Here is a 13,206-nt window from a genome sequence, read left to right as displayed (position 1 = left end):
TATAGGGTATTATTATTATAAGAAGGAAACTATATACACATATCGGACACAAAATAGAGTCCATCAAAACATCCCAAAATATTTTAGGCAAATATTGATAAATTTCTCATTCAATACTATAAATCTGAGTGTAATAATGCATTTCTACAAATTTCTGTCATCATGATTACAAAAATATGATCACATGTAATTCTTACATGAAACTCTTTGCCAAGCCAATCCAGTTTGCAGGGTGCACCTTACAGTTAAAAAGCAGACAGCATTAGTGAAGCAAACACATCAGTGGTAGCGCATGCAAATATTTTTGACCTCGTTCCAGTTTACTTAATTTGTATGTACAATCATGCAAAAACAAATTATAATTTTTTCTTTTTTTACATTAAACCGTGTAAAAACAAGAGTACCGTATTGTGGAGTAATATATGACCAAAGTGTGACCTTGACCTTGAAGCCTGAGCCAAACATCTGCAAGTGGTCTCGATGTGGTTAACATTTGTGCCAAGCTTCTTTAAAATCCTTCAAGCAGTTCAAGAGTTACACAGCAGACATGAAACAAAGTCATATGACCTTTGACCCCTAAGTGTGACCTTGACCTTGAAGCTAGCCATAGAAAACATGTGCTCTGCACGTTGTCTCGAAGTGGTTACATAGCAGACACGAAATTGCATAACTTAAATATGTTCCCTTTGGGCATATAATAAACAATGAATGCAACTTATAATGAAAATTTTTTATCAATTATAGTACTACCATACTGCTGGTATTCACTTACAACCTAAGTTAAGAAAAAAAAACTGAAAATGAGGGGAGTGAGAATTTATTAGGCAATAGAGAAGATACAGTATTTCAAACTATTTTCGGATGTTTTGATGGTCTATTTCCAATACATTTTTTTGTTTGATAAGCATAGGAGTTAAGCAGCAACATAACTATATTAGATGTACAAAGCATGCACACCAGGTTTACCAGTGGTTCGCTCAGGATTCACGTGCTCCCATTTCCGCTGCATGTCTATGAACAGAATATCTATTGTAGCATTGGTGATACCCTTCTTGTTCAAACGGCACTTCCTGAAATGATGATAACACAAAATACACTCACAACATCATGTAGACAATCAGTGTCTAACACTTCTCTTTTTTCATTTATTCTTACAATCCCTATCATAATGGGGAAAAAAACAGATGAGGACACTTTAAAGAACTAGAATTTCTAATTCTCAATATAAACTGCTTGAATGAAGTATTAATAAATGGCTATATAAATTACTTAAATCATTAATATGAGCCGTGCCATGAGAAAACCAACATAGTGGGTGTGCGACCAGCATGGACCCAGACAGCCTGCGCATCCCGCAGTCTGGTTAGGATCCATGCTGTTCGCCAACAGTTCTTTAATCCAAAGGCTTAAAAGCGAACAGCATGGAGCCTGACCAGACTGCGCGGATGCGCAGGCTGGTCTGGATCCATGCTGGTCGCAAACCCACTATGTTGATTTTCTCATGGCACGGCTCATATAATACAATTAACAAGAGCTGTCTCCATTGGATGACACATGCCCCCGATGGCACTTAGAATGAATAGTTATGGCCGATGTTAGAGTTTAGGACCTTTGACCTACAGAGCTGGGTCTTGCGTGCGACACGTCGTCTTACTGTGCCACACATTCATGCGTAGTTATTTTAAAATCCATGCGTGAATGACAAAGATATGGACCGGACACGCCCATCAATGCACTATCATGAAAAATGACCTAAGTGTGACCGTGACCTTTCAGCTACGGACCTGGGTCTTGCGCGCGACACGTCGTCTTACTGTGGTACACATTCATGCCAAGTTATTTGAAAATCCATCCATGAATGACAAAGATATGGACCAGACACGCCCATCAATGCACTATCCTTTAACGTCTAAGTGTGACCTTGACCTTTGAGCTATGGACCTGGGTCTTGCGCGCGACACGTCGTCTTACTGTGGTACACATTCATGCCAAGATATTTGAAAATCCATCCATCGATGACAAAGATATGGACCGGACACGAAAATTGCGGACAGACTGACAGACCGACAGACTGACAGACCAACAGACGGTTCAAAAACTATATGCCTCCTTTCGGGGGCATAAAAAGAAATCCATTAACAGTGATGCAGATTTGGGATGACACCTTGCCAAGCACATGCAATTATTTAAATTAACATGAACTTTTAAGTTATCACCCCTTTCTTTTTTTTAAATTTAGTCAATATATAAACTAATTTCAGAAGGTAGACTGAACTTTGAGGCAAAGTTTTAATTTTTATGTCTAGAAATCAGCTTGCACACACAACCTGAAACATTTAACTATGAAATCAAATAAAATGTTATACCCAGAAAATATGGTGAAGCCTGCAGCCAAATAAAATATATTACCTAGAAAATCTCCTGAAGTTGAAACAAAATAAAGTAATATTATGTTACCTAGCAAATGTCCTGAAGCCTGTAGGTCCCAATCTCTGAGCAGCTCTCACTCCTAATGACACTATGAAGACTTCTGCCAGCTTCTCATAAATTCTTAAACTAGAAAAACAATGACAAAGTGAATAGATATCAGCTTTCTTTTCTTCTCTGATTTGCTGTTTAATTTAAGCAGCCATTAACAACAAGTAACTTTCAACTTTCCCATTACAACCTAGGAGGTGGAATGCCCTTCTTTGACTTGCAACCTCTGCACTGTTAGCCCTAAAGTGACAGCTGAACTGGTTTACAAATTACATAAATCAACAGACCGAAAATAGGCAATACATGACACATTCAGTCTAGAGCACTGCTATGTGAAAACCATAGTTAGGACTTCACACTCAGCAAGGATCCAAGCCAGTGCACATCCGTACTGTTTGTTTATCTGCACATCCATACTGTTTTTTACAGCAACTCTATGCCAATGATATTTAGTGAACAGTACAGATCCAGACCTGTACAAATGTGCAGGCTGCTCTGGATCCATACTGAGGTCGCAAAGTCCTAACGTTGGTTTTCCCACAGTGGCGACGGCAACCATACTCACAGTCAAGCCTGCCTCCGAGTCAGCTGAGTAAGAACAGCACAAAACTACTGAGTTTAATCCTTATTCTATTTAGTAACTTAAAATTCATGTAATAATTTGTAGTAGTGGTACGGAGACTTATGTACTGGTTCAACTTACTGAATGCCATTACATCATTTGTCGGCTCAGCACAAAAACCGGTTAACTAACCATAATAAATCAGTTAAACTCCTTTTGCACTTGGATGATAAACTCAAATACTGCTGAAAAATGACAGAAAATTTTGGTAAAAAGAACAGCATTACAACTTTTACCATTCATATTTCTTTGCAAGTGGTTCAGGATAGAGCATTTTAAGACAACTCTCATATGGCTCTGACTCCACTTCCTCTTCACTGTTACTGCTTTCCTCCATCTTGCTGTCGTCATGGCAACCGTCACCTTGACTGTTAATATCACTGTTATTTCTATTGTTTCTGTATCTACTGTGACTAATTTCATTTCCCTGATTTTCTATATCTTGAACACAAAAATCATTGGCAGAACGCTTTATTTCAGAGTTATTTTTTAAATTTTCATCTTTGGCAGTACTATTTTCATGATCTGTCAAGTTATCATGTATCAATCTATCAACAATGTCAGTTTCATCTTCTTCCACTTTATCTACAAAGTCTGTTCTTTCTTTGTAAGCCAGTGTCAAACTATCCATTCCATCATTCCCTATACTGTTGTGATTTTGATCTTTATTGAAATAGTCAGTTTCGGGACGATTCGTGAATACATTATGAACACTTGGCAACAAAAACGAACTTTCGCGATGCATTTTCTTTGGCGGATCTTCATCCTCTTGTGATTTGATAATGATGATACTGCTGCGTGGATGTTGTGTTTCAACGTGAATAACACCGTCACGTTCTGTTTGAACAGGACCGCGACTCTCTTCTTCCTCTCTGTGCTTTTTATCTTCTTCTTCATGTTTCTGTCGACGACGTTCCCGCCGAGCCCTCTTTTTCTTCTGACTGTAAATAATACAATTTGTTGTAAAATTATGTAACTCTTTTAAACCTAACAAAAAAACATAATCAACAAAATACGAATATAATTATCAGTTTCACTCAAAATAATATAATTATTCACAAGAAACAAAATATTATTGTAAATAAACAAAATATTATTGTAAATATAACCATTGTAGATGATGGTATTTTTCTTAATTTTTTTTTTTTTTTTTTTTTTTTTTTTTTTTTTTTTTTTGTTGGATTTAACGTCGCACCGACACATGATAGGTCATATGGCGACTTTCCAGCTTTAATGGTGGAGCTATTTGCTGAGTAACTAGTCACTCATTTTGACATTACTCTGTCTACAGTGATATCAACACATAAAATTCCACAAATATATTATGATAATTAATATTTTCATTTTGCATTATAAGTACATACTAATTAATTGCTACAATTATTGCAGTTGTGTTTATAAGTTAATATTTGAATACAAAAATAATGAGTAATTTTGTAAATTTAATATAAACCTACTACAAAAAAGCCAAATCTCAAAGCTTCTCAGTGAATGAGACGGTTTTTAAAGCTTCTCAGTGAATGAGACCCTTTTTGTTTTCACCTTGCATTGTAATTTTAATTCTACCCAAGCCTAGACGAGAAATCTACCTAAAAAAAGGAATTGACTAAACTCTTACAAAAACTTTACCATTCTGTTCAACTAACTATTTCTTTCTTCAGTTAATCTAACATTTCAATAATTAGTAATGGTGACCATTATTTTACTCTAGCTACAAATAAGCTATTAATTCCTTGAAAGGTTTTTACTATCAACAGATGAGTGAATGATAATCATTGTGGAAATATCATGTCTGCATGGCATAAATTTTGCACTCATTTCAATTCATTTTTCTTCTCAAAAACAACACGTAAAAAATACAATCAAACTCGTAATTTAACTGGTGGTAAATTCATATGACCTTTGTTTTTACAAATACTGCAAGGTGTCCATAAAGATGAAGAGTGTTCCAAAACTGTAAGGAAACAATTATGATTCACACCAATAGTATAATGTACTGAAAAACTTGTACTTGGACCCTTTTGAAACACTGGAAAGCAAAATTATTTTTGTAGAAAATTTTTTGTAAGTATACCAGGTGAGGATATTCCATACATTCTCCATTTAACGAGAACGATGTGTGCAACTTTTTTTTAATGATACAAATAGAAATTTCACAAATTAAAACTGTAAACTAATGTTCAAAAATAATATGGGATGTGTGAATGTGAAAGAATGATCAAAAATCGTGCTTATGTTAGATCTGTAATTAAACTAAAAGCTAACATTGCTAAATTTAGGCTTATGAACACTGTCTGCAGGACTAATTCTTAAAACAGATTTCCAATTACTACATCTTACATCAAAAACCTGTATAAAGGAGTCACCTGTCCACAGAGGTCAATTTCAACCAGTCCCAATAGTGACTGTTATAGACAGATTTGACTGTATGATATGGGTACGCTTACAATGAGGAATTAAAGCGATGTGCAGAGCAGCTAACTAAAATTGTGTACATGAAGCAGACTTTACAAAAAGGAACAATATAATGTACGGTAATAATACCTTAATTTCTTTCGCCTGTACGTAAAAGTTACAAAAACAATTCTGAAGTTTCATAACACAATAACGCTGCTTATTATAAAATAACAATTACTCAAAAGTTGAGATACTAACAAAGATTTAATGATTAAAACTTTTCTGCTTGACTGTGTCTGTTGAGGAGGAGGGGTGTGGTATTTTTTCTAATATTTTACATAAATCCCTGGGTTTTTTTTTGTTTTTTACCTGAAGCAAAATTCAATTATCAAATCACTTCTGAAATGTGACAGAACAGAAATTAACAAAACAAGAGCTCGTCGAACACGAAATGCCCCCCTTGATGCATTTAGTAATTGCACAAGGAACAGAAATTATATGCACAATGTAAATAAGTATATGTAAACCATGTGACCCACAGGGCGGAGCCATATTTGACCCTAGGGGAATAATTTGAATAATCTTAGTAGAGGATCACTAGATGATGTCATAAACAAAATATCAAAGCCCTAGGCCCTGTGGTTTTGGACAAGAGGTTTTTCAAAGTTTTTTCCTATATAAGTCTATATAAACCATGTGACCCTAGGGGTGGGGCCATATTTGGTCCCAGGGAAATAATCTGAACAATCTTGGTAGAGGACCACTAGATTTTGCTACATACCAAATATCAAAGCCCTAGGCCCTATGGTTTTGGACAAGAAGATCAGAAACCATTTAACTGTTCCTGGCCAATGTGACCTTGACCTTTGACCTAATGACCTCAAAATCAATAGGGGTCACCTGCTGGTCATGACCAACCTCCCTATCAACTTTCGTGACCCTAGGCCTAAGCGTTCTTGAGTTATCATCCGGAAACTTTTACTGTTCAGGGTCACTGTGACCTTGACCTTTAACATACTGACCTCAAAATCGATAGGGGTCATCTGCTGGTCATGGCCAACCTAACTATCAATTTTCCTGACACTAGGCCCAAGCGTTCTTGAGTTATTGCCTGGAAACCATTTTACTGTTCCTGGTCACTGTGACCTTGACCTTTGACATACTGACCTCAAAATCAATAGGGGTCACCTGCTGGTCATGACCAACCTCCCTATCAACTTTCGTGACCCTAGGCCTAAGCGTTCTTGAGTTATCATCCGGAAACTGTTTTACTGTTCAGGGTCACTGTGACCTTGACCTTTAACATACTGAACTCAAAATCAATAGGGGTCATCTGCTGGTCATTACCAACCTCCCTATCAACTTTCATGATCCTAGGCCAAAGTGTTCTTGAGTTATCATCCGGAAACCGCTTTACTATTCAGGGTCACTGTGACCTTGACCTTTCACATACAGACCTCAAAATCAATAGGGGTCATCTACTGGTGATGACCAACCTCCCTATCAACTTTCATGATCCTAGGCCCAAGCGTTCTTGAGTTATCATCCGGAAACGGATAGGTCTACATTCCGACCGACCGACCGACAGACCGACCGACCGACCTACCGACCGACATCTGCAAAACAATATACCCCTCCTTTTTCAAAGGGGGGGGCATAATAAGTGTAATTTAGTAACTGCGCTTCCACCACTTGTCCATTTGTTATAAAAGGTCATTCGCTGAAACTGACTAAAACAGTAAATTGTTAATTTGGGGGAAATTCTATCTACCTATAGTTAAAACTAATGGCCTTTTCCCCATCTGCTGCACACAGAATCTCTGAGTATTCAACAATATGTGAAGGGCAAACCATTAGTTCTGCAGTAGCTGATGGTACAAAAATATGCTGAATTCATTCGACTTTTAGACTCTGTGTTAAGATTTGTCATACCGAAGCACTTTGTTCAAAAGAAAGGTCACTTTCAAATAAAGAATTTACAGTTTACAACCGCAGTAACAGTTAGATTTTTGTGACTAGACAAAAACCGAAATAAGCTAAAGTATTTTATCATCTTACATTTATAGGCCTATGAACATTTTTTTTCTTGGTTTGAATTGCATAGTCTAGAATATAAATGCAGAGTAAAATGTGAATTCCACTCATAACTTCTCACCATGAAAAAAAAACAGAAAGTGAAAGTGAAAATAAGGAAAAGATTATGTCCTTCAAACTTCATGGTACATTTTGTGAAAAACTCCACTCTGTCTGATAAGCAATGTTTCTGTGCAAAAGACAAAGTCCAAAATCAAACATATATATTGAGAAAAGAAAGGCTATCTTACTTGATAACTGGGACTGTTAGAAAAAAATGTTGTCTCCCTTTAAACATTTTCATACCATTTACTATCAGGATATGATATCCATTAAAGAGTCCAAAGTTATTCCCCTTTCTACAGTTGTAGCTACTTGTATAATAGATTATTATTGCAAATCATGAATATGTATTAAGGGAACAAAATTTATTTCAAATGTTTCAACATTAAAGACCTGTATAATTAAAGACCTGTATCAACCATGAAAATTAAAGACCTGTTTTTGTTTGTTTTTTTTGTTTGTTTTGGGTTTAATGCCGTTTTTCAACAGTATTTCAGTCATGTAACGGCGGGCAGTTAACCTAACCAGTGTTCCTGGATTCTGTACCAGTACAAACCTGTTCTCCGCAAGTAACTGCCAACTTCCCCACATGAATCAGAGGTGGAGGACTAATGATTTCAGACACAATGTCGTTTATCAAATAGTCACGGAGAACATACGCCCCGCCCGAGGATTGAACTCACGACCCCGCGATCCGTAGACCGACGCTCTACCTACTGAGCTAAGCGGGCGGGCTTAAAGACCTGTATCAACCATCAAAATGTTTGGTTAAATGACTTTATTGATTTAGTACTTTCAACAGTAATTCAGTTAGGATCATAATACCTTTGTTATAATGTGGCTGTCATAGTTTTTTTGTTGCAGACATAAAATATACTGATTTCTTGTTACATTTTATTTTCCAATGTATTTGTAAAAAGGTTTGAATGCCGATTAATACAGCAAAGCTATTATTAAACCCACTGTTTTATTACCTCCCTTTATGACTCACACTGTATAAATTCATGCACAGTATTGAAAGCTGTGCTTTTCTAACTAACATTATATGAGCCGCGCCATGAGAAAACCAACATAGTGGCTTTGCGACCATCATGGATCCAGACCAGCCTGCGCATCCGCGCAGTCTGGTCAGGATCCATGCTGTTCGCTTTCAAAGCCTATTGCAATTAGAGAAACCATTAGCAAACAGCATGGATCCTGACCAGACTGCACGGATGCACAGGCTGGTCTGGATCCATGCTGGTCGCAAAGCCATTATGTTGGTTTTCTTATGGCGCGGCTCATATATTTATTTAGACATCGATTTTATCTGATTTTAACCTCAAACGAATACCCTTATGAAACTTTATCATATGGACTATCACCAGTAACAGTTTCTAGAACTAACTGATGTTCTAAAATATGCCAAGACTTCATACTGAGGCTAGACCATACTTGTTCTTAAATATATCAACACTTCAAATAAAGGATAAATAATTACTTAACATTTCTTTGGTAATACGGAAATACAAAGAGCTTTCGCCTAATGGGAGATCAAAATCATAAACATGAAACTGGAACTATTTTATTCTGAACCAGCCTGTTGGGAGTTTGATAGTCTAAGATGAACCAGTCTGTCGGGAGTTTGACAGAGTATAATTGGCAATATTTTTTAAGTGACAGAATATGTGTGCTTTGATCAAATACAATATACATAGTAATGACAGCATTGATGTATATGTTTACAGAACCAGCAAAACATTGAGGAAAGATTGAATAAATATTTGAAAGTACCCATAATGCATTTCAAGCAAAGATGTATCCCATAACGCACTGCAACCAAAGATCTGCCCTTCAAATAGTGCTAAATTTTACTGGCCAAATAAATAATACAGCGGACAAATAAACAACAAGAGCTGTCAGTGGACAGCGCGCTCGACTATTCTCAATGCTTGATAGTATAATATAAGCAATGAGTAAAACTTTAACATTACAATAAGCATATTCTAAGTCCAAAATGCGCCATAATTCAGTCAAAATGCTTGATAGAGTTGCTTCCTCCTTTTTACAGACTGGGGTCATGATGGTAAACAAGTATGCTAAATATGAAAGCAATATCTCAATGGACTTTGAAAATATTTGGGGCGGTACGCGAACTTTAACATTTGTTCTAAGTCGTAAGGGGCCATAATTCAGTCAAAATGCTTAATAGAGTTGCCTCCTCCTTTTTACAGACTGGGGTCATGATGGTAAACAAGTATGCAAAATATGAAAGCAGTATCTAAATGGACTTTGAAAATATTTGGGGTGGTACACAAACTTTAACATTTATTCTAAGTCGAAAAGGAGCCATAATTCAGTCAAAATGCTTGATAGAGTTGCGTCCTCCTTTTTTACAGACTGGGGTCATGATGGTAAACAAGTATGCAAAATATGAAAGCAGTATCTAAATGGACTTTGAAAATATTTGGGGTGGTACACAAACTTTAACATTTATTCTAAGTCGAAAAGGAGCCATAATTCAGTCAAAATGCTTGATAGAGTTGCCTCCTCCTTTTTTACAGACTTGGGTCATGATGGTAAACAAGTATGCAAAATATGAAAGCAATATCTCAATGGACTTTGAAAATATTTGGGGCGGTACGCAAACTTTAACATTTGTTCTCAGTCGAAAAGGGGCCATAATTCAGTCAAAATGCTTGATAGAGTTGCCTCCTCCTTTTTACAGACTGGGGTCATGATGGTTAACAAGTATGCAAAATATGAAAGCAATATCTCAATGGACTTTGAAAATATTTGGGGTGGTACGCAAACTTTAACATTTGTGTGACGCTAACGCTCACGCCGACACCAGGGCGAGTACTGGATAGATCCCCTATTCTTCAAACAGTCGAGCTAAAAACAAACTTGTTTTTTTTAACCTATGCACTCATAATATTTAAATTTTCAAAATATCTTACAGAAATGAAAAAAAAACCTATTTCAAATGCAATTTTTTTTCATGCTTCTTATAATGGCAAGAACTTGCTTTACAATATTGTATATTTAACTTTGGAGAACCTAAACTCAGGTTTATTTGACGACTTTCTGTTTGCGCCGATATAAAATTATTTCTTACATACAGCTACATATATTATCCAACAAAACTTTCAATGAATTATCTTTCTTTATAAGCATGATTAAAAAAAAAACAAGTTAATTTACTTGTATCAATTAACTTTTCATTTGTGTTTAAGCCGTTGTTTAGGGCATGTTTCATGCATTTTATCACAGAAAGATATATCAATAGATATTTTGAAAGTTTTCCTGAAAGAATTCTAAAGCCTCCTCTTTATAATTTTATACAGTCCTTTTGAACAAATTCTCATACAAACAAACTATTTGACAAACCTTACAGGTAAATAAATTAACTCTGAGTGGGAGAAATATTACCATTTTAAACAACCTCTTTTCAAAAGATAAACGAAAACTGCCAACTTGAAGCATATTTTCAGAAAAAAGCTAAACTCAAAGCACAACTTAATACCTCACTAAACTGCTAGATAATTTCAGACAAAAATGAAAAAAAAAACAACTTCTTTCCGAACGAGGAACTTAAAAATAACTTAGAGCTTATAGGTGTTAATTTACACAGTGGATATTTGTCAGTTGAAGTTACCTATAGCAGTACTTTTAAATGCCTCAGTACGGTTCTTTTAAATGCACACCATAAAATTGTTCAGAGAAAAAAAAAATAGAGAAAAAATTGATAACAAATTTATCATTAAGATCTGTACATCTACAACCAAACTCAGAGAATACAAATGTGTATCTAAGTGCAACCAATCTCAGAAAATAAAGCTGTTTTTTCTATGTGAGCTATTAATTCTGGAATTATTTATTCAGCCAGTGAAAGAAGCTATAGACCTGACCAGATCTTCTGTATCAATCTGTGTATTACCGTTTAGATGATAACTTTTTATACAACATTTCCTCTCCGTGTACCACCTCTTTCCAACTGTATAGAAAAATCATGTTTTCACTGCAATTCAATTTTTGTGGATTCATGTGCAAAATTTTGCTTCTCCAAGCAAAATGTAATATGTTTTCAGATGTGCTCGCAGATGATCCTTAAAATTCCATTAATATTGAAATCTATCGAATTCAGTTTACATTTGTTTGTTCAAACTTCATTATATTTTCCTATGTAATTGACGGTAGTGGCTCGAATACCTTCCTTATTTCATTGATTTTCTCAACTGACTTTCACTGGCAATAAATATTCATTTTAAATAAGGAAAATCCACAAAAAATGAATGATAAAGTAGAACACAAGTTATATCAAAAACTTAGAAAATGCTGACTCGAGGCAATTGTGTAAAAAATGTGTTTGTTGTGCCTCAAAAATAAAACTGCAACCAGAAATTGTTTGAAAATGTTTCATAAAATTTAATATAAAATCAGAAGGGAGCAAAAATTTGACACTAAAGTCCCAACATTTATGTGTATGTTTACTCCACATTGTCAATGGATACCAAGTTCTATTTTAACTGCATGGAAACTGTACGAGGTATTGAGGACACAATGTACAGATGAATGGTTAAAGCCAAAAAGAAGCATAACTCAAAATGTACCAGGAGCATAAAAGTATTACCTCCCTTAGTTTCCCCCTCCCCAGGTCCCTAACCTCTTTTTCTGTGCCAGAGCACAGCAAACAAACAACTTTTTAACAATAGCCTCATGAAAATTATCAATTTAATTCCTACATTATCATACTTTCTATATATTTTCCAAGTCTTATAAAAAGTTACACGAATTAAGAAAAAAAAGAAATTATAAATTTTACTGAATTTTCTGAAATTGCATGTCTTTTTTTTTTTAATTTAATAAAACCTTCTGATAAAGATTTTTTCATCACTAAAAAAAAACTCAAGTTAATCTTGCGAAAATTTGTAGAAAAAATAAACACTCACTATGATAATTTTGGAATTAATTCAAATAGGCAAACATATCTAAACAAAAGTGTATCGTATTAAAGACAGCCAATGACATTTTATATGTAATGGAACACCCAAGTAAATCCCAACTTTGTAGTATTCTTTAGTTTTGATTTCTGATGCTAGGGACTAGTTCCCATGTTCATAAACCTTCAACAATAAGTTTTTTCCAAAAAATTGTATAAAGACCAGATTGATGCAAAAAAAAGTTAATTCAGCATAAGTCCAATTTAATAATGAAAATTGAGCCGTGCCGTGAGAAAACCAACATAGTGGGTTTGCGACCAGCATGGATCCAGACCAGCCTGCGCATCCGCGCAGTCTGGTCAGGATCAATGCTGTTCGCTTTTAAAGCCTACTGCAATTAGAGAAACTGTTAGCGAACAGCATGGATCCTGACCAGACTGCGCGGATGCGCAGGCTGGTCTGGATCCATGCTGGTCGCAAACCCACTATGTTGATTTTCTCACGGCACGGCTCAAATTAATCTGTTGGGTTATATGGTACCTTTGCAACTTTAGATGGTGGCGGAACCCTTCATGCACTATTTCATCATGAGCAAGCACCTGGAAAGAACCACTGGTCTTCCATAAGCCAGCTGGATCACAGGCTTCCTCA

At 35.6% G+C, this 13,206-nt stretch overlaps 1 protein-coding gene across 4 annotated transcripts in view; it reads right to left on the bottom strand.

The window, feature by feature from the left end:
* The window catches only part of LOC123558592 (tubulin polyglutamylase TTLL11-like), a 34,064-nt gene that overhangs the window by 8,101 nt on the left and 12,757 nt on the right, over positions 1–13,206 (bottom strand). Inside the window, exons 5-8 of one of the 4 annotated variants that reach the window (XM_053525178.1) lie at positions 11,553–11,609; positions 3,337–4,041; positions 2,458–2,556; positions 958–1,070 (exon numbers count right to left, since the gene is read on the bottom strand). In XM_053525178.1, coding sequence (XP_053381153.1) covers positions 958–1,070; positions 2,458–2,556; positions 3,337–4,041; positions 11,553–11,609 — 974 coding nt within the window. Of the gene's footprint in view, positions 1–957; positions 1,071–2,457; positions 2,557–3,336; positions 4,042–5,644; positions 5,660–11,552; positions 11,610–13,206 lie in introns of all 4 variants that reach the window. The other 3 variants (XM_053525179.1, XM_053525180.1, XM_053525181.1) reach the window with 3 other exon arrangements.

Source organism: Mercenaria mercenaria, chromosome 15, assembly GCF_021730395.1.
Source record: "Mercenaria mercenaria strain notata chromosome 15, MADL_Memer_1, whole genome shotgun sequence".
NCBI lineage: Eukaryota > Metazoa > Mollusca > Bivalvia > Venerida > Veneridae > Mercenaria > Mercenaria mercenaria.
This window is presented reverse-complemented; position numbering and strand designations above follow the sequence as displayed.